The following is a 27,552-nucleotide window of genomic DNA, read 5'->3' as shown; positions in this document are numbered from 1 at the left end:
TCTCTTGAATACCCACCATATTTCATTTATTTAAAAAATATATCATCTTCATACAGTATTTCCCTAAGGCATTTTTGTGTTTATTCACACTTGTGATTCTTCTGGTTGCTTTTAGTTCTGAGTTTTTAAAAATTTTATTTCTTCCCTAATTTATCACTTCATTTCAGAATTTCTACAGCACTAATATATGTTGTTTTCTCACATCTTTTTAAATTTCATCTAGCTTGTTTTGAAACAGTAGGTTAACAGTTTTGATCTATTTTGTGAGTGTGTTATACTAGTGTACTTTTATTTTCTATAGGGATATTATCCCACCTCTTAATATCCCCCTCTCTCTCATAACAAGTTTATATGGGATTTGACCATATTATTTTTCTGTTGCCTACATTTCTATAAGATTATTTTCCTAAATATTTAGGGACATTGTTGAAAACAGCTTTTCTAACTTCATGAAGCTTTCCTTTTTCTGTTTTTTTAATTATGTTAAAAAAATTTGGCAATTCATCTTCTGATGCTTCCTGGTTCTGCTAAATTCTTCACTTTTATTTAAACTCTTTCATCTTTACTGCTCCCTCTTTTTTCTTTTTTCCATAATGATGTTAATAAACTCATACTTTAAGACACTGACAGATTATAACATGAACCACTATGTGCCTTACATCATCTCACAGTAATCCTATAAGGTAGGTATTATTGTCCCCCTATACAGAAAAGAAACTGGGGAACAGAGTGTTTAAGTATTATACCCAAAAGCACAAGTTAGTAATTAGTGAAGCCAAGAATTAAAATTTGACTATCCAACTTTAATTCACATTACCTAACAATTTCTACAGTACTTTCCTGCTTGGATGTGAGGGACCCTCATTTCTCAAATCCTACCATGCTACCATTTTAAGAGCAAGCCTAAGCTTGCTAAATTCAAACACTAAGCTGCTACTGTCATAGAACCTACAACTTTTTATATATTCACACAAGATTCCTCCTCTGTACCTACCCCAGGATTTCCAAATAATGCCATTACTTAGCTTCCAAATACTCAATAGCCACTCTTAATTAGTCTCTATTGCAGGAAGGACTGTGGGGAAAACATCACCAAAAATAATCCCATTGAAGAAAAGTAGGGTGAGACAGACAGCATTTAGAACAGTGGTTCTCAAACCTGACTGCATGTTGTAATTATCTATGGAGTTTAATAATAGCAGGAGCCTATGTCTGATCCCTCAAAGAATCTGATTATGGTCTAGGGTGTGGGATTTTAAAATGATCCCAGTCTCATGGATTGCACAGTGATTATATTTGTGTTGTGCTGTGTATTAGTCTCTCAGTCATGTCCGACTCTTTGTGACCCCATGGACTATAGCCCACCAGGCTCCTCTGTCCATGGAATTCTCCAGGAAAGAACAGTGGAATGGGTTGCCATACCTTTCTCCAAGGAATCTTCCGGACCCAGGGATCAAACCTGGGTCTCCTGCATTGCAGGCAGATTCTTTACCATTTGAGCCACCAGGGAAGAATACTATATATTCTATATATTCTTCCCTGGTATATTTGATATTTGCTAAGACCCCAAGTGTTCTCACCACATACACAAAAGTAATGGTGTGAAGTGATGGATGCATTTTAATTAATTTGACTGTGGTAATCCTTTCACAATATGTATTAATTCATCAAACTGGACAACTTGGAAAAAAAATCACATTGCACCATCTAAATTCTTTTATCAATTGATGCATTTTTCCCCCATGCCACCAAGCAATTCTGAGTGGAGGCACACTGGCTTGTCCTACAAATTAACTCAATTCTGTCACTATATACCTGGAGACAGAATCAAATCTTGTAAGTTAAAGCTCAGTTCCACAAGACTGTTCCACTTTAGACACCAACCACAAGTCCAGGTTGTCAACTACAATGCTGATCCAATGACTATAAACTGGAAGGTCCCACAACCCACTTCTCAGGTTCAATTAATTTGGAAGAGTGGCTCAAAGAATCCAGAGAAACATTTACTTATGTTTACCAGTTTATTATAAAGGATACACATGAAGAGGTATAGAGGGTGAGCAACAGAAGGGTCCCAAGCACAGGAATTTCTGTCCTCACTGGAACTGGGGTGTGTCCCCTCCCAGAATGTGATGCATTCACAAACACAGAAGCTCATCAAATCCCTTTGTTCAGTAAAAAATTTTTTGAGCTTTATCTCCAGCCCTCAAATCTTTCCCTTCCTTGAGGTCAGTGGGTAGGGTTGAAAGTTCTAACTCTCTAAGTACTTGGTCTCTCTGGTGACCAGCTCCTTTCTGAGGATATGGGTAAGCCACAGGCCAGTCTTTTCATTAGCATTAACTCGTGTGTTCAAAAAGGCTTCGTATAAATAAGAAAAGACACTCCTATTGCTTCTGGAAGTGAAGACTGGTCCAACATTTGGGTTCAAATAATTTCACCTTTCCCTTCAAGGCTCAAAACTCTTCTACTTAACCCCACTAACCATCAACTAAGATGAAAAAACTAAATTCTTACACATTGATATCCATGATCAATGAGTACCAGTTTGTTCTAGTCACAGATACTGCCGTTACCTTCATTAAATCACAAGGCAGCAAATCAGACTAAATGCCTCTCCCTAAGAATATATACGCCTTGCCTCTGTTCCTATTTGTCATATAATATAAAGGGCAGAGTCAGCCACTAAGTATGCACACACTTAAAGTGTGGAGATGTGCAATTAAACTTCTAATTACTTTTCTCTCATGGAAGCATGAATAATCTCTAGGCTCTAGTCTCTATCCATTTGGCCTAAGTCCTGTCAGACTCCATCAGGGAAAAAACTTCCTGAGGTCAGCCATTTAGTCACAAAGGCAACTTAAAGTTTAAGAAAGGAAAAGTACTCATCCACTTAGGAAAATAGTTTAAAATAACTAAAGGAAATTGAGTCCTTCTCTTGGAGAAAAGCCCACAATCTAGCCACAATCAGTTATGAGGAACCACTAGTTTTCCAGAGTTATAGGTGTTCCAGTAAACTTGTTTTGACTTTCCACACACACAGGCCCATCCTCTCTGCATCCAGGCCACAATCTTTAAGTGCTCATGGTTCTCTGGGACTCATTTCCGGGGGTATCCTCTTATCTTGGATCCATGTACCTACCATAACATTTCCTGTGTGATGCAAATGAACATTTCCTTTTCTTGTGCCCTATCCCAGGCGGCCTGTTCTTTCCCAACTTTCCTGATGCTATTGACCTTTTTAATATCAATATAGTTGATATTAAACTATATTAACTCTCCCATTAATAAACTATATTAAACTCTCCCCTTACCATGCTGCTGCTGCTGCTGCTGCTGCTAAGTCGCTTCAGTCGTGTCCGACTCTGTGCGACTCCATAGACGGCAGCCCACCAGGCTCTGCCGTCCCTGGGATTCTCCAGGCAAGAACACTAGAGTGTCATTTCCTTCTCCAATGCATGAAAGTGAACAGTGAAAGTAAAGTCGCTCAGTTGTGTCCGACTCTTTGCAACCCCATGGACTGCAGCCTACCAGGCTCCTCCGTCCATGGGATTTTCCAGGCAAGAGTACTGGAGTGGGGTGCCATTGCCTTCTCTGTAGTTCTCACTTTTCTAAAGAAATAGGTGATACTAATTTAGCTGGTAAATCTGCCTTATATTCATTACCTCCCTATATTTAATGTCACTGACCAAATGTCTACCATTTTCCATCCTAGAAAAAGTTCTTCTAGAGCAGTAAGAACTCATGAACATCTAACATATTATAGAAAAGTTCCCATTCTCCAAGTCATAATTTCTATCTGTAATCACATTTCCTTCGCAGAGAGATCTCTTAAATGACATGGCACATTCTCATGGGACTGAGGCTGGTAAGGGTCTCTTCAAGTGATCATATTTCTCCTCTCCTACCTGGTACAAACTGGCACAAGTTATTTCCATTGGAACCCTTTTCTGCTGACTTCTATCTATAAGCCAGATCAGTTCCCTTTTCTTTATTTCTGGGACAGCCACAGGATTACTATAATCAATCCCTGGATATTATCTGGTCTCAGATATCTCAGTTGGTAAAGAATCTGCCTGCAATGCAGGAGACCCCAGTTCAATTCTTGGGTCAGGAAGACACCCTGGAGAAGGGATAGGCTACCCACTCCAGTATTCTTGGGCTTCCCTTGTGGCTCAGCTGGTAAAGAACTCCCCTGCAATTCAAGAGACCTGGGTTTGATCCCTGAGTTTAGAAGATCCCCTAGAGAAGGGAAAGGCTACCCACTCCAGTATTCTGGCCTGGAGAATTCCATGGACTGTATAGTCCATGGGGTTGCAAAGAGTTGGACACACTGAGCAACTTTCACTTCAGATTAGTTATTTTTAGGGAACAGGTCTTTTTAGTCATTCATTCAATACACTGTTAGGTACCAGGCAAAAGGGACATAAAAATATATACCTGGTTCCTAGCTCTAAAAAGCTCACAGCCTCTTATTATACACAGACATAACAAGTAAATTTCATATAATCATTACCCCTGGCCCATTTGGCTGCAGGCCATCCTTCTTTATAATTATTGCAATGGGTTTGAGGCATTTAAACCTCCTTTACCTTCTGTGCCCCAAATATCAGTTTCAAGCCCCAGAACATTTTTCCTGCTATGCATTATAGCCAACAAGAGGTATCTGTAAGTGAGATTTAAATATCATTTCTTTGTGTCTTAGGATACGCAATGCAGAGATGGCCAGGAGATTCAGAGTTTTTAAATAAGAAGTCACCACCTGACTTACCGTGCTTCTTGCATCTTGAGGAGAGGCAATATAAAAACAAAACATTGCTTTGAATGCTCTGGTCAGGCTAGGATGAAAGCAGGGGATATGAACAAGTTCCTGAGGATCAATCCATGCTCTAACCTGTCAGAAGCCCAGAAAGTTTTCTCTGAACATCATACAGAAAGAGCAGTGTCTTTACTTTTAACCAATTATATGACATGCTTTGGGGCTATAATAAGTAAATCACTCTTTTCATCCAATTGCTTCTGTTCTTTTTAGCTAATGCCTATCGAATTACTGAGTAATATTACTTTTAGATGATAAAGAATATACAGACTGAAGAACAACAACATAGATCACTTTGCATTTATTACATGTTTAACTGAATTTTTTCAAATTACAGAATTCAACTCCAAAATAAGGCAACTAATGCCTGGTAAGCTGTTATTCACTTGCATTCTTCCCTCCTAAAATTTTAAAACAAATGAAAACACCACCTTAAAAGACATGTGAATAGGTTCAGTGCACTTTCAGTGGCTCACAAACATGAGACAAAGACCACATTAATCCATAAAAAAAAAAATTGCTTGATATTTTAAAACACAAATGACATGAACTAAAATAAAGGAAAAAATAAAACACTGCATTTTAACCAAAATTGTTTCTGTAGATTATAGAATATTTTTTTAAAATACTGCTCCTCTGCAGAGCACATGCTGTGCTTGGCATGCTTGGCACATTAGCACTTGGTAACTGTTCAGCTTCCATCTGCAGTTTTTTTCAGGACCCATTCTCAGGGCCCACACTCCCCTGCGACTAATTTAGTCCTCTGGTGGAAGCCTGCTCCTTCTTCCTCCACTGTCTCTTAAGGCTTTCCTGTCTTCCCTTTCTTCTCCCCAGATTCACACTCATTGCCACCTGTGTTCTCAGCAAAGATGCCCAGCAGAGAACTCACCAACTGCATCTCCCCTCCGCAAGAGCTCTCACTCCAGATGTCGCCCTTTTACTTGACTGAATTGTAAAATAAAGAGACGATCTTGCCCAACAAAAAGTTTGTTCTTCCTACTTCACTGTCACATCTCCTACAATGCAGAAAAGGCTGGCAATGCCTATCTAGAACTTAAAACATTCATTAGTTTAGGCAGAATATACACTGCTCTGAAGTTCTTTAAAATCTACTCCTTCCTATTATTGTTTTTAAAAACCATGAAAATGCAAAAATGTAAACATTCTATTAAACATTCAGCAGAAATCCTTTTATCCTACTTTATGCAGTGGGTTTCAGAAAGAACAAAAGTGACACCATGTTCCCTCTGACAGACCCAAAATCATACTCCCAGCCCTAACCTACCATTACACATTTACCATTAGCACTGTAGGCCAAGCGTGTCTCTCATGACAACTGCTGCTGCCACCCATGAACACCCTGTAACAAAGCAGCACAACAGCTCACTGTAATCTCTCCCAGCTAGCTGTCCACCTGCTTGTTGGGAACCTTACATCCACTGCTCCACACTCCACCCAGCAGTGGTGACCACACAAACATATGGAAGCAGGGACACTAAAATATGAAGCACCTCTTTTGCTATACTCAACATTCCTTCGCAAAGTGAGAGGGCACTTCCTATCTCTTTGTCAGAGTATCAGCAGATCTAGGTGGGGTGGGAGGGTGCTGCTGACAGAGGCAGCAATAAAGAGAAAGCCAACAGTGTCCACACTATCCCAACATTCATATTCCTGTCATCATGACACTGCTGGGAGCTTGAGGATGAATCTGATATTCTATTCAACATGAGAAACCTACTCAGGAAATTCTAACCACTTCTCATTGCTCTTGTAGCAAGATTTTACTGCATGCTTTTTAGAAGTATGAAATTAACAAGGTATTTTAATGAGTAACTTAAAAATCAATTTCTTAATGTGGCTTTTGTTTTTAGGGAGAGATATGCTAAACACAAATAACTGGTGAAGTCTATCAGCTTTGGGGAATTCCCTATCAGTTATGACTAATAAGACAACCTAAAACCACAATTTCACACCCAGATGATAAACAGTACCAATTAACCAGAGTATTAACTACAATGACTTAAAACTATATTACCTGAATAGTTTCTACCATGAAGTATCAGAAAAAGTGAAATAATAAATATTTTCCACAGCACCATAAGGTTTTATAAAATACTCCGTTTTTAACATAAATGTATAATCATAAGATTCTGGGCTATCATTCATATTAGGCTTAACCTCTTTTACTGATAACAGTTCTGACAGAGGTCATATAGGCACAACTGTAACATGAAAATCATATATTTTACTGAAGAATCTGTATGGTAAACTTAGACTATCACTCTTCTCATTGCATCCAATGAGTACTAGTGGATTCAAAGGCCAGGAAAGATGGTTTTGCCATTTGTACTCTATTCACATATTTTAATGTGCCAAAAAATCTAAGTGGTAACTAAGATATTTGCCATAACTGAAAAGTCCTTTTATACCTGTTTACTTTAGTACTGTGTGCTCTTAACAGGTTTTGTTTCTAAAAGGTAATATTATGTAAATGGCTCTGAGTTTTGAAAACAAGAATACAATGATTCACTTTGAATTTTAAAAATTAATGCAAGTGGAAAACAAATTTTGTAGCCAAATTGTTTGCAATGATGTGTATCAAGTTATAATAAAAACTCTGCCATAGATTGGTGGTGGTTTAGTCGCTAAGTCATGTCCAACTCTTTGCGACCCCATGGACTGCAGCCCAGCAGGCTCCTCTGTCCATGGGATTTTCCAGGCAAGAATACTGGAGTGGGTTGCCATTTCCTTCTCCAGGGGATCTTCCCAACCCAGGAATCAAACCCAGGTCTCCTGCATTGCAGGTAGATTCTTTACTGACTGAGCTGTGAGGGAAGTCCATCTACCATAGATTGGATTCCCCCAAAATCCAACGTGCTCATGGGTCTCCTGAAGTATTAGTATGTGCTGTGCCAACTTAGCTCAGTACTGATCTAAGCAAACATTATTGAAAGTAATGACTTGCTGATCAAAAAGCATATACTGCATTCCAAAGCCAAGTATGAATTCGATTTGGGATTAAGTCCATGTCTCCCCTCCATTAATGCAGAAAACTGAGACCTGGCTTTACTATAAATCAGCTTTAACACTACAGTAAATCTGCTATAAAATTATTTATAACAAAATAAATTATTTTCAGACCCTCTACAGTAAGTGATATAATCATTAGCAGTTTATAACATTAGCTTAGGCCACTTTTTTAGGACCCAAACCTACTGTACAATCCTGAGTAAAAGGTTAGGGGTACAGTTTCTTGGGGATCTTTCTTGATCATGAACCATAAAGAAAACACATAAAACCACAACCTATAATAATCCCCATTTTCATTAGAAGTACCATTAATCCTTTTTACTTTGGTAAATAAGTTTATCTATGTAAACCATTTATTTTGATGGAGTAAAATATAAGCAGAGCTTTTGCTAGGATCCCTCCATCACTTTTTGACACTGATAAAGTAAATAGTCAGGAAGAGTAGAACAGGAGGATCTGAACCACAGGGCTAACATGTCACCATGAACTCGGAAATGCAGCAAGCAGGGGATGGATGGGAGCAGCTGACAGGCCAAGAGCCCTTCATTACCTACAACAAAACAAAATCAGAAATTCTTTAATACAAAAAGATTTCAAGAGACAGTTCTACAAAGAAGATATACAAATATCCAATAAGCATGTGAAAAGATACTCAACATCACTGATCATTAAGGAAATACAAATCAAAACTAAAATGACACACTACTTCATACCCGTTAAAACAGCAATTATCAAAATTCTACTCTGGGGTATATAACTAAAAGAACTGAAAGCAGGGGCTCAAACACATATTATCTGTATATCCATATTCAAAGCAGCATTATTCAGAACAGCCAAAAGGTGGAAGCAAATAAAATGTCCATCAAAAGATTAACTGACAAATAAAATATGGTGTATTCATACAATGTGACTATATTTAGGCTTAAAAAAGGAAGGAAATTTTGACACATAACATGGATGAACCTTGAAGACATTAAAAGTGAAAGAAGCCAGTCACAAAAGGACGAATACTGTATGAGTCTACTTAGATGAGGTACCTAGTGTAATCAAATTCATAGAGACAGAAAATAGGATGGTGGCTGCCAAGGGCTACAGAGGAGAGGCAATGGAAAGTTAGTGCTTAATGGGTACAGTTTCAGTTAAGAAAGGAGAAAAGGTTCTGAAAATGATAGTGGTAATAGCTGCACAACAAAATGAAATATATTTAGTGCCACTCACCAATACACTTAATGATCAAAATGGTAAAATTATGCTATGTATACCTTACCACAGAAAAAAATTTCTTTAAATAAAGTCTGTACAACACACTTATCAAAAAGATGCTCCTTAAAAAATTGCAAATAGAACTACCTTATGACCCAGCAATCCCACTTCTGGGCATACACACGGAGGAAACCAGAATTGAAAGAGACACATGTACCCCAATGTTCATCGCAGCACTGTTTATAATAGCCAGGACATGGAAACAACCTAGATGTCCATCAGCAGATGAATGGATAAGAAAGCTGTGGTACATATACACAATGGAGTATTACTCAGCCGTTAAAAAGAATTCATTTGAATCAGTTCTGATGAGATGGATGAAACTGGAGCCAATTATACAGAGTGAAGTAAGCCAGAAAGAAAAACACCAATACAGTATACTAACACATATATATGGAATTTAGGAAAATGGCAATGACGACCCTGTATGCAAGACAGGAAAAAAGACACAGATGTGTATAACGGACTTTTGGACTCAGAGGGAGAGGGAGAGGGTGGGACGATTTGGGAGAATGGGAATTCTAACATGTATACTGTCATGTAAGAATTGAATCGCCAGTCCATGTCTGACGTAGGGTGCAGCTTGCTTGGGGCAGGTGCATGGGGATGACCCAGAGAGATGTTGTGGGGAGGGAGGTGGGAGGGGGGTTCATGTTTGGGAACGCATGTAAGAATTTAAGATTTTAAAATTTAAAAAAAAATAAAATAAATTAAAAAAAAAAAAAAAAAAAAGATGCTCATAACAGGATATACAACCCTAAGAAATCAGATACTTTTAAGAGTTTGCCTTCTGATTGTAAGAAGGGCCCCATAAACATAAGACTGCATTCTCAAAAACTCTACAAACCTATAATGTCAACAACATGAAGTCTTAGTTCCTGTTGCAGGGCCTTTAAGGTAGAATGCAGAGGAGCTTGAGATTCTGACATCTTTACATTTTGTTTCACATCATTTGCAAAGGATAACCAGAGTTTACCAAAGTCTTCAGTTGAGATTTTTAATGGCCTGAAAATAATTGTGAAAATTAGATTTATGTCCATAAGAATGAAATGATTCTAAACAAATACATTTCAACTGATTCATGGGAATTAAAAAAAAAATCATTACAAATCTAAATCCTATGAAATCTATGTTTTTTAAACCAGATATGATCAGAACGCTTACCAACATCCTCTAACTTGAAGACAATGCTGAAAACAGATGTTATTACAGAACAAATGTCTTTTCAATAAATCATCCAGTTCTTTTTCTGCGCATTAGTCATTACAATAAAATTTCACCAAATAATTTCATGAATCATTTAAATATAAAACTTTTCTTTCATGTATACTTTAGATTGGGGATTCCCAGGTGGCTCAGTGGGTAAAGAACCTGTCTGCAATGCCAGAGATGCCAGAGATATGGGTTCGATTCCTGGGTCGGGAAGATCCCCCAGAGAAGAGCACGGCAACCCACTCCAGTATTCTGGCCTGGAGAATTCCATGGACAGAGGGGTCTGGCGTGCTTCAGACCATGGGGTCACAAAGAGTCAAACATGAAGCAACTGAGCACACATACTTTAGATTTGGGGACAAGATACTCCATCAAAGTCATGTACAAAAGTATGAATACAAAGATCCATCACCTTAAGCAAAGTGGACCAAGAAAAAGAATTTTAATCAATCCAGTTTTTAAATGGTTCAAGCAGCTAAAGATCAAATAGCTATCCCAGATAACACTGGGATATCTCTGGGGGAAATGGGAAATTTTTATATTCTACTCACATTTTTCTATAACATTTAAATTCTTATAATAAGTACTGATTTTATAATTCAAAAAAAATTTTTAAGATACATAGGATTTTACTCATAAGAACAGAATTGTTTCTGGCACATATGCTGTGCTTCTTCAAGTTACTAATGTTCACCATGGGACATAACCTTGATAGTCACAGAATGTAAGTTTTTTGAAGGCTGGATTTTATCTTTTCAGCACCACAGGTATAAATACATACTCTTTGACAGACTGATAAACATGTTCTTACTAAAAGACTTTGAAGAATGGGCAAAAATTATAGATGGATATGGAAGGTTAAAAAATTTTTTTACAGATATTCATTGGTATTCTACATTCTTGCTTCAGGCATGCTTCATTTTAAAAAATGTTTGAACACAGTACAATATATTCATAATACTAAATGAGAGCAGAAGGGTTAAAAGATTGTTATCAACTATGTGGGTAGCACTGCACAATGCTAGTGCAATAACTAAATACTGTATGTCTAATAAAAGCTTAATAACTTTACTGGTCATAGCAAACACTCTCTTCCAACAACACGAGGAGAATCTACACATGGACATCACCAGACGGCCAACACCGAAATCAGACTGATCATACTCTTGGCAGCCAAAGATGAAGAAGCTCTATACAGTCAACAAAAACAAGACCGGGAGCTGACTGTGGCTCAGATCATAAACTCCTTACTGCCAAATTCAGATTGAAATTGAAGAAAGTGAGGAAAACCACTACACCATTCAGGTATGATCTAAATCAAATCCCTTATCATTATACAGTGGAAGTGAGAAATAGATTTAAGGGACTAGATCTGATAGACAGAGTGCCTGATGAACTATGGACGGAGGTTCATGACACTGTACAGGAGACAGGGATCAAGACCATTCCCAAGAAAAAGAAATGCAAAAAAGCAAAGTGGCTGTCTGAGGAGGCCTTACAAATAGCTGTGAAAAGAAGAGAAGCAAAAAGCAAAGACGAGAAGGAAAGATATACCCATTTCAATGCAGAGTTCCAAAGAACAGCAAGGAGAGAGAAGAAAGCCTTCCTTTGCGATCAGTGCAAAGAAAAAGAGGAAAATAATAGAATGGGAAAGACAGAGATCTCTTCAAGGTGATTAGAGATACCAAGGGAACATTTCATGCAAAGATGGGCTCAATAAAGGACAGAAATGGTATGGACCTAACAGAAGCAGAAGATATTAAGAAGCGGTGGCAAGAATACACAGAAGAACTGTACAAAAAAGATCTTCATGACCCAGATAATCACAATGGTATGATCACTCACCTAGAGCCAGACATCCGGGAATGTGAAGTCAAGTGGGCCTTAGGAAGCATCACTATGAACAAAGTTAGTGGAGTGATGGAATTCCAATTGAGCTATTTCAAATCCTAAAAGATGATGCTGTGAAAGTGCTGTACTCAATATACCAGCAAATTTGGAAAACTCAGCAGTGGCCACAGGACTGGAAAAGGTCAGTTTTCATTCCAATCCCAAAGAAGGGCAATGCCAAAGAATGCTTAAACTACCACACAATTGCACTTATCTCACACGCTAGTAAAGTAATGCTCAAAATTCTCCAAGCCAGACTTCAGCAATACATGAACCGTGAACTTCCAGATGTTCAAGCTGGTTTTAGAAAAGGCAGAGGAACCAGAGATCAAATTGCCAACATCCACTGGATCATTGAAAAAGCAAGAGAGTTCTAGAAAAACATCTATTTCTGCTTTATTGATTATGCTAAAGCCTTTGACTGGGTGGATCACAATTAACTGTGAAAAATTCTGAAAGAGATGGGAATACCAGACCACCTGACCTTCCTCTTAAGAGATCTGTATCCAGGTCAGGAAGCAACAGTTAGAACTGAACATGGAACAACAGACTGGTTCCAAATTGGGAAAGGAGTACATTAAGGCTGTATTTTGTCACCCTGCTTATTTAACTTATATGGAGAATACATCATGAGAAATGCTGGGCTGGATGAAGATTGCCAGGAGAAATATCAATAACCTCAGATATGCAGATGACACTACCCTTATGGCAGAAAGTGAAGAAGAACTAACGAGCCTCTTGATGAAAGTAAAAGAGGAGAGTGAAAAAGTTGAGTTAAAGCTCAACACTCAGAAAACTAACATCATAGCATCCAGTCCCATCACTTCATGGCAAATAGATGGGGAAACAGTGGAAACAGTGTCAGACTTTATCTTTTTGGGCTCCAAAATCACTGCAGATGGTGACTGCAGCCATGAAATTAAAAGACACATACTCCTTGGAAGGAAAGTTATGACCAACCTAGAGAGCATATTAAAAAGCAGAGACATTACTTTGGCAACAAAGGTCCATCTAGTCAAAGCTATGATTTTTCCAATAGTCACATATGGATGTGAGAGTTGGACTATAAAGAAAGCTGAGCGCCGAAGAATTGATGCTTTTCAACTGTGGTGTTGGACAAGACTCTTTAGAGTCCCTTGGAAAGCAAGGAGATCCAACCAGTCCATCCTAAAGGAGATCAGTCCTAGGTGTTCACTGGAAGGACTGATGAAGCTAAAACTCCAATACTTTGGCCATCTGATGCAAAAAACTAACTCATTTGAAAAGACCGTGATGCTGAGAAAGATTGAAGGCGAGTAAAGGGACAACAGAGGATGAGATGGTTGGATGGCATCACTGACTCAATGGGCATGAGTTTGAGTAAACTCCAGGAGCTGGTGATGGACAGGGAGGCCTGGTGTGCGGCAGTCCATGTGGTCGCAAAGAGTTGGACATGACTGAGCGACTGAATTGAACTGAAACATTAACATTAGTTTCTCTCAGAAGTTTTCCATAGGTTGGCCAACCCCAACCTATACAGGGTCCTCCACACTATAATCATCTATCACACCATTTACTTCCTGTTCATAGCACAATTCAGTTATACATACATTTGTATGACTGTTCAATATCTCTTCCTAGAATGAACCCTCTCCTCCCTTTGTGCTGTTATACTCCCTAGCACCTAGTACAGTGCTCTGTCCAGAGAAGAGCCTAGTAAATACTTGCTGAATGAATGAACAACTTGAATTCATATTCAAAAAAATATTTACCTAATGAAATCTAACAGTGATAAGTTTACTGAAAATTCAAGCTGAACAGAGTGAGTATCCATCACTTGATAAGTTATAAAACCAGACAGATTTCCTTCTGTAAAAGGTTTTTCCATCTGTACACTGTATTGAAAATTTTTGGTGCCTTCTGCTTCTATTATGGGCAAACAGCATCCAGGTTGCTCAGTGATCTGTAAATAAAAGTAAAGTAAGTACTGAAGAAGGTATCAATATAGACTTTCAAATGAATACCAATATTCTATTTAACTGAAGTGGTACAAAAGCATACTATAGTGAGATATTAATAACAAGCCACAACACAAGGATAACTGACAACTTCACTTGAGAAAAATTCACTAGCATAGATAATTAAGAAATAATAACACATAGGTCAGAATTATGTAACAAACAGCATTACAATGAAAATGTCTATGCGGTTTAACAACCAAAAAAAACAAAACAAAACAGTCCTGTGGCTCTCAATACTAACTAGCAGCAGGTTTTTAAAGCTAGGAGAATTTAAAGAAAAAAAAAAGCAAAACAGGTTTATCTTTCCCTCTCATTCTCTACCCTTACTCAAATCAAGTTCTGGTGGTAAAGCTCAGACAACTGAATTGGGTTTTGGTTTGTGTTTTTAGGTTTTTAGAATTAGGTGATTCTAATGCATACCTATGGGCTTCTCTGGTGGCTCAGCAGTAAAGAATCCACCTACAATGAGGGAGCTGCAGGAGACGTGGGTTTGATCTCTAGATCAGGAAGATGCCCTGGAGAAGGGCATGGCGACCCACTTCAGTATTCTTGCCTGGAGAATCCCAGGGACAGGGGAGAAGGGCAGGCAACAGTCCATAGGGTCGCAAAGAGTCAGACACAACTGAAGCGACTAAATATAGCACAGCAACACAATGCACACATCTACTGTTAGGAATTTCTGCCAGGTCAGGCCCGGGTAATATCCCACTCAGTGCATTCTAACTCATAAAAGAAACTGGATCAGTTTTCTCAGTCTTCTCCAATACAATCTTTATTATGTTCCCTGTCTCTTTTGAATGATTTGTCCCACTTAAATCTGTCACACCTTTCACTGTTTTTGCTAAAGAAGAAAAAAGGATGTGGGAGAAATTTATAAGCCATCAGAAGAGTCAACAGTAGAAACACTAAGGAAGCACTGTCCATTTAAGGCATAAATAATAAACCATTGATTGTCTTACCTTGAAATTTTCTGCAGGAGGAATTTCTAAGTTAGCACTTTTCAGTTCCAAACCACTCTTATTAAAAACTGACCAGACCACCAACAAACAATCATCTTTCCAAATTTTGTAAGAAGACACAGATATGGCTTCATTATTACAGACCTCCATAAGATCTGAATGTATGTGTTCAGTAGTTTCTTCCAACAAAGAAGAAGCTAAAGAGATTTCATTGGCAACTGAGGCTGGAGTGGCTTGAGGAGGGTGAAAAACTTCCATGTTGTTATCAGCAAACAAAGAGGGTGTAGACAGCCTGCAATTTGAGATTTTCTCAACCAAGGGCAGTTCTGTCAGCGACTCAGAATCCAAAAGTTCTGAACTGAGAGAAAATTTCTTTAATTCTTTGTCTCCTCTATCCTGCAAATTATCCAAACAATAATCTTCTTCATAAGTCACATTTGATGAAGAACTAAAGGAAGAACGGATTATATTTTGATCAGTGGTTGTTTCCTCACTTTTGGTTTCTTTGATTTTTGATTTCCTTCTAAACTTGTGAGAAATGGTATCTGCTTTTCCAAGCTGCAAAGATAAAACATAATAATACAAAAAGAAACCACTCTACTACGTCATGAGTCAAACTTTTTTTAAATCATTTCAAATGAACAATGTACTAACTAGCTAAGGTTCTACCTATTAGAGATGGATAAAATGTTAAGCCCTAAAATTCTGACAGCTGCATAACTCTGAACTATTAGGCTAAATCTACTTCTCATTAAAAACACATAAAATCAGAAAAAGAAATAAGGTCAAGAAGTCAACAATGAACAACTCTAAATCTTATTAGACTTCAGAATGCTAGAGTACAGAATTGCATAAATTAAAAACAGTGAGAAAATTAGCAATTTTTTGTTTCCAGAGTTGTCCTATAGAAGCTAAAATACCCTTAAACATAGGGATGGCTCAAACTTTGGTTCAGTAATCTATAATAGTCCTATTTTTATGACCTGTGAGTCAATAAACAGGGAAGAAAAACTGACTTTACCTTAATAATCAACTAGCACTGGCTAACTAGAACTCACAGAAGGAAAGAATTCTGAAAGTAACTAGTGAAATATGTTACAGACTCAGGGGATGGGAACAGCAAATTTGCTATTCTTGAGCTAAGCCTCCCAAGGAAATGGCTGCGAATTCATGCAAGAAGAGTGATGGCTCAAGCGCCCTCTTGCTTCACAAAGAGATGACTGGATGGCATCACCAATGCAATGGACATAAATTTGGGCAAACTTTGCGAGATGGTAAGGGACAGAGAGGCCTAGAATGCTATAGTCCATGGGGTTGCAAAGAGTCAGACACAACTGAGCAACTGAACATTATTACATGTATTATTAAAAAATAATACATGCTAATTTGCTTCCCTCCTTTCTGCATGATGCCATCTGAGTTATAACATAGTTCCTCACATAATTCAGGGCCCCCCGAAACAAGGAAATACACTCTTTATACACTCTTTTTTTCCAACTAATCTAGTGACAGCTAAGAAAAAAGAAAAGTGTGAGGGGTAATGCAGAAAGGATTTAACCTAACTTAAACAGAAAAACACCCTACTTAAATTTCTTATTTCGAGCCCACCAAATAAAAAGGAAAAGTCTAATTAATTTATCACCCTGAATGTTCTTCTGAGAAATACTCTGAAAGCTATGCACTTTGTTGAGAAGGTAGAAATCCTTCAACACCAGGAAAAAGGCTCACCAATCAGGGCTTCATAAGCCTTGGAGCACCCTGACCCTGATGTTCTCTGACCACTGAGAACTTGCCCTATTAGTGACAGATCATTCAATGGAAACTTCACCACAGCCTGCTGGAACAGCTCACGGACTCAAGATCAGTGACTCTGCTGCTGAACTATACATGCTGAGACAACATTAAGGTACATTAATTACCTATTAATACTTTTAGGATGAATTCAATTCACTTTTTCTGATTATCAAGTCTGACAAAAATAATCTCTGGAAAAGAAAGAGATACAGGCAAAGAATGTAGCCTAGAGACTTGACTAGTGTTGACAGAGATGGAGGGAAAATTCCACCAAGGGAGATGAAGGATGAAAAAAACTGTGATATAAAACTGAAGAAAATATAGTTCTAATCATAATTTTGCACTAGGTGGGATCATCTGCCCACCAAATGGAAAATTACATATGGAATACACAGTCAAAAATAGCACCTGTCCTTCACTCCACAGTTTATTCTTTTACTAAGAGAATAATATATCATCATAAAAAGTTTTGTAAATCATCATAATCAAAATTTCTGAATATAATTATCACTTTTGTGTAATTCCTTTCAAACTCAATACACTTTTAACAGTTACAAGCAATATAAAAAATTAATATTCTAGGGTTTTTTGCTTGATATATGTAAGTATTTTTTAATTTTACAATGTAGTATTTATCATTTTTAATGACAAAGTCATATTCAGTGCTAATATAATTTATGTACCCATTCTCTTAAGACATCTAAATTGATTCCTATTTTTCACTATTAAAAATAACTATTTTAAGAAGTACTTTTTCCATAGACACATCAATATTGTTGAACTATTTCCATTTTTAATTTCCATCAAGTCCCCTTTCCAGTGAGACCTGTCCTTTCCACCAATGGGGGTGATAATACACATGGTCATATCTGCAACTTAATCTGGACTCTGACCCTTTCACTGACTAAAGAGAACACCTGACTAAAGCTGAACCAGTCAGATTTTCTCCTTCAGGAATATAAAAGGTATGTCACTGATGGCTCTGGAGCTGCGGGAGCCATTCCCACAATGTGTATAGATTAACAGTCATGAGCTTTTGTAGAGCCAGTTTTTTTGTTCAAAACAGGGGACATAAGATTCTCAGAGGAATATAACTGACTACTTACCAAATTGATTGTACTTTCTGATCCTAGCCCAACAAACAATGATGATGCCAGCAGCTGCTTTTCTTTCTCCTCTTTAGATTGCATAAGGACTTGAGACGGATCCTTTTTTGCTACAGTTTGATCTACATTCTCCATCATTATACTCTCCTGAGGAACTGGCGGAGCTTCTGTTTCATCACCAGTTTTGCTTTCCTTTTTGGGAAGATAGCCCTCTTTCCCCCACAATTTCTTTATACCTTCCAGCTTCAAGCCACTTGTCCTAAGGAGATTGATAATGAAATCAAGTCAGTTTAAATAACTGCTAAACAGTTACCTTCACGAGGCATTTTTTAAAAAACACATCTTTGTTGTTATCTTTTAGAAATAGCTTTCAGATTATATTCTATATGCCAGAAATAAAATTGAGATCTGCAGTTTTTATTTTAGTTAAAGCCAGCCTTCCCCAATCCTCCAGCCAAAATATTTAATGCAACAGAACTCAAGGCTTAATTTAAAATTTCAGATCATTTAATTTTCATTTAATTGTTTGAGTAAGATGTCCAAAAACAGAAATACTATAAATCAGTTCCTTTCAATGTATGGACTTTTCAAAATTATCCTTATTTCTGATGGGTTAGAGATCAGAAATGACATAGTTTCATAGCTATAATCACTTAATGAAGGAATTAACACTCTATAAATTCACTACATAAAATCCTGTGGAAAGCAAAAAAAAAAAAAAAATTCATTCAAATCTACTCCTATGTGTAAATTTACCTTTAATCCAAAAGGTTTTCTTAATGTGAACACAATCTACATTTTCACCTATTATTGCTGTTGTTTAGTCACTAAGTCGTGTCCAGCTCTTTTGAGACCCGGTGGACTGTAGCCCGCCCAGCTCCTCTGTCCAAGGGATTTCTCAGGTAAGAACAATGGAGTGGTTGCCATTTCCTTCTCCAGGGTTCTTCCTGACCCACAGATTGAACCCACATTCCTGCATTGGCAGGCAGATTCTTTACCACTGAACCACCAGAAAAGCCCCATCAACTACTATAATGTACACTAATAAAAATGAATGAGGTTTGATCTATAAAAGAAAAAAGTATTAATGATACTTTTGGAAAAAGCATGAATGTTAGGAGTTGATACCTGAAGTGAAGAAGAATAAAGCAGTGATTAGGATTAAGACTCATCTACTGTTGTCCCAAAAGCTACAGCTGCATGTCATACATAAGTGCAGGCTCAAACAACCAAAGACTGCCTCTATTGTTTTCATTTAAGAACCATGTGTCCTTGGCACTGACTCATGTAAGTATCTCTGCCACGATCTAAAACTGCATTTTTAAAATTTGTGCTACAAGATAGACAGATCATGAAATGACTCTAAAATAAGATTTCAGAAATATCTGTACTGATTGTTATTCTACTTCATGATTTGTTGGAATCACGGTCAGTTTGATTTTCTGTAATACGCCAGAAACAAAAAAAGATCATTATACTTCACACTGAGTGGAAAACTAATGCTATTAAGTACCAATTGTCTAAAAGAAAGTCTAATGGTAATAAAGAACGCCCTACAGGAAATCAGTCCATTCAACAAATTTTATTGTTAAATGTTCCATTATAAATACCTTCATTTCTCTCTTTCAGGTATCAAAGAGTTTTCTTAAAAGTTAAAAGACAAACAAAATCCTGTTATTTATCTATCAAACCTTTCTGAAGAAAACTGGTTGATCTTGTGTGAGCAGATAAAAAAGTCATCACGGGAGCCACTAAAATGACCCTAGCATCTCTAGGATGCTCAACAGCAACAACAAGGGATTCATGAATTCCTCAGGAGAATGACAGTGTTTCTGCAACCTTGTTTACCAAAATATATCCTTTAATTATTAAGGGATAGTTTAAAAAAAAAAAAAAGAGCAACTCTCCAAATGATTCAAATATTAGTTTAATAAAAAAAAAGAAAAGTAAGTGTAGTAGATCCTGGGATGTCCCATCCAGATCCCCCTTCAATGAAGGAGTCACTGGTGCAGCTGCTGGGAGTGTAGAACCCTTAGGGATTTGCCTCAGTTGCAGAGTCACATGAGTTGCAGAACATGCCCTTTTCCCAGGCCACCCACATCCAATAATTAAGGAACAGACATATAGAGTCCTGGCCACCCATTTCACCCAACTCAGGACAGCTCTGATGGGCCATTCTAGCTCCAGAGCTTCCAAGGGAGTTGGCAGACACTGTTGTTAGCAACAACAACATTGATTGCAGACTTCTTCTGCCCAACCCTCTTCTTTTCCCTCCCTTCCACAGTTGATGATGCCAAGGACTCTCCTCAATATTTTGCATTAAATTCCATCTCCAAACACACTTCCCAGTGAATTCAACTCACAATAACCAGCAAAAATGAGAAAGAGAAGGAAGATGGAGCCTGCATTGTTGTCGTTGAGTAGCTAAGTTGTGTCCAACTCTTTATGGCCCCATGAACTGCAGCATGCTAAGCTTTCCTGTGCTTCATTATCTTCTGCAGTGTGATCAAACTCATGTCCATTGGGTCACTGATGCCATCCAACTATCTCATCCTCTGTAACAGGCACACATGTCTATCAGTTCAGTTCAGTTCAGTCGCTCAGTCGTGTCTGACTCTTTGCGACCCCATGAATCACAGCACGCCAGGCCTCCCTGTCCGTCACCAACTCCCAGAGTTCACTCAAACTCGTGTCCATCGGTCGGTGATGCCATCCAGCCATCTCATCCTCTGTCATCCCCTTCTCCTCCTGCCCCCATTCCCTCCCAGCATCAGAGTCTTTTCCATTGAGTCAACTCTTCACATAAGGTGGCCAAAGTATTGGAGTTTCAGCTTTAGCATCATTCCTTCCAAAGAACACTCAGGGCTGATCTCCTTTAGAATGGACTGGCTGAATCTCCTTGCAGTCCAAGGGACCCTCAAGAATCTTCTCCAACACCACAGTTCAAAAGCATCAATTCTTCTGCACTCAGCTTTCTTCACAGTCCAATTCTCACATCCATACATGACCATTGGAAAAACCATAGCCTTGACTAGACGGACCTTTGCTAGCAAAGTAATGTCTCTGCTTTTTAATATGCTATCTAGGTTGGTCGTAACTATCCTTCCAAGGTGTAAGCGTCTTTTAATTTCATGGCTGCAATCACCATCTGCAGTGATTTTGGAGCCCAAAAAGATAAAGTCTGACACTGTTTCCACTGTTTCCCCATCTATTTCCCATGAAGTGATGGGACCAGATGCCATGATCTTCATTTTCTGAATGTTGAGCTTTAAGCCAACTTTTTCACTCTCCTCTTTCACTTTCATTTAGAGGCTTTTTAGCTCCTCTTCACTTTCTGCCATAAGGGTGGTGTCATCTGCATATCTAAGATTATTGATATTTTTCCCGGCAGTCTTGATTCCAACTTGTGCTTCTTCCAGCCCAGCATTTCTCATGATGTACTCTGCATATAAGTTAAATAAGCAGGGTGACAATATACAGCCTTGACGTACTCCTTTTCCTATTTGGAATCAGTCTGTTGTTCCATGTTCAGTTCTAAGTGTTGCTTCCTGACCTAGATACACATCTCTCAAGAGGAAGGTCAGGTGGTCTGGTATTCCCATCTCTTTCAGAATTCTCCACAGTTTATTGTGACCCACACAGTCAAAGGCTTTGGCATAGTCAATAAAGCAGAAATAGATGTTTTTCTAGAACTCTCTTGCATTTTCGATGATCCAGCAGATGTTGGCAATTTGATCTTTGGTTTTCTAAAACCAGCTTGAACATCAGGAAGTTCATGGTTCACGTATTGCTGAAGCCTGGCTTGGAGAATTTTGAGCATTACTTTACTAGCGTGTGAGATAACTGCGATCGTGTGGTAGTTTGAGCATTCTTTGGCATTGCCTTTCTTTGGGATTGGAATGAAAACTGACCTTTTCCAGTCCTGTGGCCACTGCTGAGTTTTCCAAATTTGCTGACATATTGAGTGCAACACTTTCACAGCATCATCTTTCAGGATTTGAAACAGCTCAACTGGAATTCCCTCACCTCCACTAGCTTTGTTCGTAGCGATGCTTCCTAGGGCCCACTTGACTTCACATTCCAAGATGTCTGGCTCTAGGTGAGTGATCACACCATCGTGATTATCTGGGTCGTGAAGATCTTTTTTGTACTGTTCTTCTGTGTATTCTTGCCACCTCTTCTTAATATCTTCTGCTTCTGTTAGGTCCATACCATTTCTGTCCTTTATCGAGCCCATCTTTGCATGAAATGTTCCCTTGGTATCTCTAATTTTCTTGAAGAGATATCTAGTCTTTCCCATTCTGTTGTTTTCCTCTATTTCTTTGCACTGATCACTGAGGAAGGCTTTCTTATCTCTCCTTGCTATTCTTTGGGACTCTGCATTCAGATGCTTATATCTTTCCTTTTCTCCTTTGCTTTTCGCCTCTCTTCTTTTCACAGCTATTTGTTAGGCCTCCCCAGACAGCCATTTTGCTTTTTTGCATTTCTTTTCCATGGGGATGGTCTTGATCCCTGTCTCCTGTACAATGTCACGAACCTCTGTCCTTAGTTCATCAGGCACTCTATCGATCAGATCAAGTCCCTTAAATCTATTTCTCATTTACACTATATAATCATAAGGGATTTGATTTAGGTCATACCTGAATGATCTAGTGGTTTTCCCTACTTTCTTCAATTTAAGTCTGAATTTGGCAATAAGGAGTTCATGATCTGAGCCACAGAAATTTTCACTATCACACATTACATATAGAAAGTCTAAATAGGAAGTATATGAGAGCAGCACAAAGCCATTTCACACATAAAATATGCTTCTTTCTGACATGAAACATTGTAAAAAAATTTTAAACATGAGTCATCTTTGCCTGGACTTTGACAATAATAATGTTAATATAATACATGGTATACCTTTGTGCTACTTTTAATCAGGCCATGCAAACACAGATGTAAATTATGGCCAAACAATCTTCAAAACTGCTGCCTGCCAGGCTCCTCTGTCCATGGAATTCTCCAGGCAAGAATACCGGAGTGGGTAGCTGTTGCCTTCTTCAGGTGATCTTCTCAACCCAGGGATCAAATCCAGGTCTCTCACACTGCAGCTGGATCCTTTACAATCTGAGCCACCAGTGAAGCCCAATGAAGCAATCTTCAGAAGGGGCTTCCCTGGTACCTCAGCTGGTAAAGAATCCGCCTGCAATGCAGGAGACCCTGGTTTGATTCCTGGGTCAGAAAGATCCGCAGAAGAAGGAATAGGCTACCCACTTGAGTATTCTTGGGCTTCCCTGGTGGCTAGCTGGTAATGAATATGCCTGCAATGTGGAAGACCTGGGTTCAATCCTTGGTTTAGGAAGATCCCCTGGAGAAGGGAAAGGCTACCCACTCCAGTATTCTGGCCTGGAGAATTCCATGGACTATATAGTTCATGGGGTCAAAAAGAGCTGGACACAACTGAGCGACTTTCACTCACTCACTCAACATTCAAAGATTGGGAATATACTTTGAGCTCCAGAAATTCCCATTCGAGCTAGGGTGCTGCTTTACAATAGGACTTAAGGTAAGAAATTCTAAATTGGCTTGCTATACTTTATTCTGGTTCAGACGGTAAAGCGTCTGCCTACAATGCGGGAGACCTGGGTTCAATCCCTGGGTCGGGAAGATCTCATGGAGAAGGAAATGGCAACCCACTCCAGTATTCTTGCCTGGAAAATCCCATGGACAGTGGAACCTGGTAGGCTACAGTCCATGGGGTCGCAAAGAGTCGGACACAACTGAGCAACTTCACTTTCACTTCACTTTATTCTCAGCTTGCCAAAGACTGAAAAAGAACCATCATCTCCTCTCTAAAGCTGATGCACCTTGCCAATTACCACACAGGTTCCTAATCTGAAATAATGTGTGAGCTGTGGTCCTTTTTAGATAGAAATTTTAAATTCATCCCTCACACTGCATTTCATGATAATATGGCATATGTATAACTCCTTAGCAGCTTTGCCAAATGTCTTTTCTCTGAGTGTGGTACATGTACACCTAATGGATTCACAAGGTCCTGTCAAGTCCCCCAGAGCCTAGTTCCAATACTAAAAAAGCAGATGCCATCATCTGTTGTTCAGTAAAAGGGACTACGTTTCCTCCCTGGATTGGGAGGGTTTGGGTTTCTGTTTCTCCTTGCCTTGCCTCTCTATTCCCTGTCTAAGGTACTTAAATGCTATCACCACCACCACCATTATATGTTCATGGACCGTATCTGCACCCCATGCTTGTAATGCTGACATTAAATGTCTGGGAAAGAAAAGGGTGTCAACAGAGCACGGGAAAAAATGGCTAGGAAAGAGGTTTTGAATGTATGCCATTTCACTCAGCGTATCATTCTATGTTTCTCATATTCTGTCATTCTTCTGATAAATCCTTTTTATAACCATCTCACGGAAGGCTGACAAATACAAAGATGAACATAAAATAAGGTCACTGAGTCAGTTCAAATGTCATCGTTCATATGAGATTTTATCATTTATTTCAACAATGCTGCCATTATACAAAATATTTCTGAATTCTTTTAGAAGAAGCTCCTTCACAAACAAGAATGCTATTTTCATTATTTTATGTCACATTGGTATACTGATCAGTTATCCAGATTGACTACTACTTTTATGTAGTAAATTCAGCTTTTAGTTAATAACAATACTGACAGCAATGACAATTATTAATTATATTAGCTACCATTTATCAATCACTTATTATGTACTGGGTTGTACAAGGCACTTTGCATACATTATCTCATTTTATTAACTTGATCACAATTTCTAATTTATTCATATTTCAAAAATAAAAATTACCTAAAAGGATGGAGATCTGGTTCCATGTTTAGATGTTTAGACAAATATATCACCAAATTTCAAGGTGGCTGTAAAGAGGCTCTGAAAGCATTCTGAACAAAATATACAGCTTTCTCAAGTAAAGTCTGTCACCTGATTTTACGTTCATCTATGTATTTGCCAATTTCCAATGAGATGGTTTTAAGAAGTAGATTATGAGGAATGTGGAATGATATGTTGAATACTCACCTGGGTATGTAAGTTCTGATATACTACTTTAAAAATGTGTGTGTGCATACACAATATATAGTAATAACACACACAAAGTATGTATACTTTCTATACTGTCTTGGAAGCAAGCTCTCTTAAAGTATAATGACAAGCTGTACACTATCAGTACTTTGAAAGCAATAAATAGAAACAACAACCCATGCAGAATTTAGCTTTCAGGAATCCTTCAACATTTAAAGACATTTAAACACGCCCATGTTCTCAATTTTAATAAGAAAGGGACTTACTCTTTTAGTCCAGTCTCTGTACTATTCCCAGATACATCTGAACCAAGAGAAATGCCAGCAGGAGACTGTCGTCCAGTGAAGCCAGATGAAGAAAAAGAGAGTTCATATGGTTCAAAATTGAGAACTAGAATTTTAAAACAAAAACAGAGGTTCATATTTAAAACAAAGCAAAAATTATCAAAGGCACCATTTAATACTGAAATAAAATAACAATACTAGGATTCGGTGACAATTTTTAAACTGGAAAAGGCTTGGGAAATAATCTAATCAAATATTTATAGTAATAATAATAACAAAGCAGCTATTATTTATTGAATCTCTACTACTGTTTTCACATAATTAATTTATCAAAGACAAACAGCCTTTCATTTTTTTACCTCCCTTCAAAGCAAAAAAAAATTCAACCAGGAAACACAACTGATAAGTCAGGTCTACTGAAAAGTTGCTCTTCTCATGCAAAAATGTTTAATGAACTATGAATGAAGATCTCACTGTGTTTTTGTTTCACAAAATGCTCTTAGGCACATTCCTGTACCAACTGGTCTGATGGGACCCTCAATGTAAAATCTCCCTTACTGACAAAGAACAAGGTTTACCCAGGTTCAGATTTCTTTGAGTCTGTATACCCAAATGATTCATCCAGAGCCACAAAATTCATATTGTGATTGTGGTAGAGCACATATTGATATCCACTCTCCTCTTCTTTATAAGTTCTAGAACCTTCCATTCTTAACTAGGTAAACAGCCACCCAGAAAAGAGATAACATTTCCAGACTCTTCTATCATGTGACTGAATTCTGACCAATGAAATTATATGCACATTTTGTGCACAACTTCTGGAAGGAATCCTCCTGGAAGAAAAAAAACTTCCTCTCTTCCTTCCTCTTTTATGTTCATAAAGCCATCATCAATACTAGGCTGCCTACTTCCAGATTTCTTTAATGGGAAAAAGCAATACCCTGTGCCTTGCATAAGGCCCCGTTTTCTAATATGGTATTTAACTAAATTTAATTCTAAATGGCACATTATCTCTTTGGATTGACTATTTACAATACAAAGTGAAGTTGCTCAGTTGTGTCTGACTCTGCGATCCATGGTCTGTAGACTGCCAAGCTCCTCCATCCATCGGATTTTCCAGGCAAGAATACCACAGTGGTTTGCCATTAAAGACTTTCTTAAATAATAAAAAGTATCTCAGAAAATAAAATGTAAACTTCTGCAATTATTATCCTCTTTTACAAATGAGGAAACTGTAGTCAAGAGCCTACAATGAAGACACCCAAGAGTACCAAGACAAGAAATGGAAGAGGCAGACAACATCAGATACTCTGGTTCCAGAACTGGTTCATATTACACACTGTCTCCTTCAAAGGAACACCACCTAATCTAAAGTCTACTAAATAAATCAGCCTGTTTGTTAGCTAAATGAAAGATATAGAAGAGAACTACTTCTCAGTAGAAAAAAATAATGGGCTCATTAGTAATAACCAGTTCTTGATGTAGGTTGGGTGTTAAATAGATTGTGAAATAGAACTTTCTTTTGTCTGTAAAGTGAACATCAGCAGTTTCCAAGATAACCAAGAATAAGCTGACTTCACAGAATCTACAAATCTTTTTATACCCACAACCAGGCTTTCAGAGACACAGATACAAAAGATATAGGAGTAAGACTCAAAAATCTGTATCATTTTTTCAGAACTCTGTGATTCTGATTCTTAATCATGTTTGGAAACCACTTGTCTAAGCCATTCTAAGGTCCTTTTCAGCTAGAATATCCTCTCATTTTAAGCTTTAAAATCATTTGGTTTAACCTTCTATCCCATATTGGCCTCTTTTAAATAGCATCTGTGACAGTCAGCCATCCAGCCTCTGCAATGACACTTCAGTAACAGATCTCAAGAAATGTTTCAAGAGTTTAAGACAAAGAGCACATCAAGATAAGAAGTTTAAGCAAAGACCAGAAAGAATTCAAAATTAGAGGTAGAAAAGACTAGACATGAAAGAGGACAATATCTGGAGGATAGTCAGATAAAATTCTGATTGTGATACAGAAGAATTAAAGACTGTCATCTAAGAAAGGCTGAGAAAGGCTTAACATTGAGAATAACATTTAAACCACATTATTTTCACTAAGTGAAAATTTCTCAAGATTCTT

At 38.0% G+C, this 27,552-nt stretch overlaps 1 protein-coding gene across 1 annotated transcript in view; it reads right to left on the bottom strand.

Annotated features, from left to right (window-relative positions):
* The window catches only part of AP4E1 (adaptor related protein complex 4 epsilon 1 subunit), a 68,520-nt gene continuing 49,119 nt past the window's right edge, over nucleotides 8,152-27,552 (bottom strand). The window contains exons 16-21 of the mRNA XM_018054192.1: nucleotides 25,398-25,521; nucleotides 18,071-18,329; nucleotides 15,171-15,728; nucleotides 13,963-14,153; nucleotides 9,957-10,114; nucleotides 8,152-8,396 (exon numbers count right to left, since the gene is read on the bottom strand). Coding sequence (XP_017909681.1) covers nucleotides 8,236-8,396; nucleotides 9,957-10,114; nucleotides 13,963-14,153; nucleotides 15,171-15,728; nucleotides 18,071-18,329; nucleotides 25,398-25,521 — 1,451 coding nt within the window. The 3' untranslated portion in view covers nucleotides 8,152-8,235. The remainder of the gene's footprint in view (nucleotides 8,397-9,956; nucleotides 10,115-13,962; nucleotides 14,154-15,170; nucleotides 15,729-18,070; nucleotides 18,330-25,397; nucleotides 25,522-27,552) is intronic.

The sequence above is a fragment of the Capra hircus genome, chromosome 10, assembly GCF_001704415.2.
Source record: "Capra hircus breed San Clemente chromosome 10, ASM170441v1, whole genome shotgun sequence".
In the NCBI taxonomy this organism is placed as follows: domain Eukaryota; kingdom Metazoa; phylum Chordata; class Mammalia; order Artiodactyla; family Bovidae; genus Capra; species Capra hircus.
Note: the sequence above shows the minus strand (reverse complement) of the source record. Positions and strands in the feature narration are given on the sequence as shown.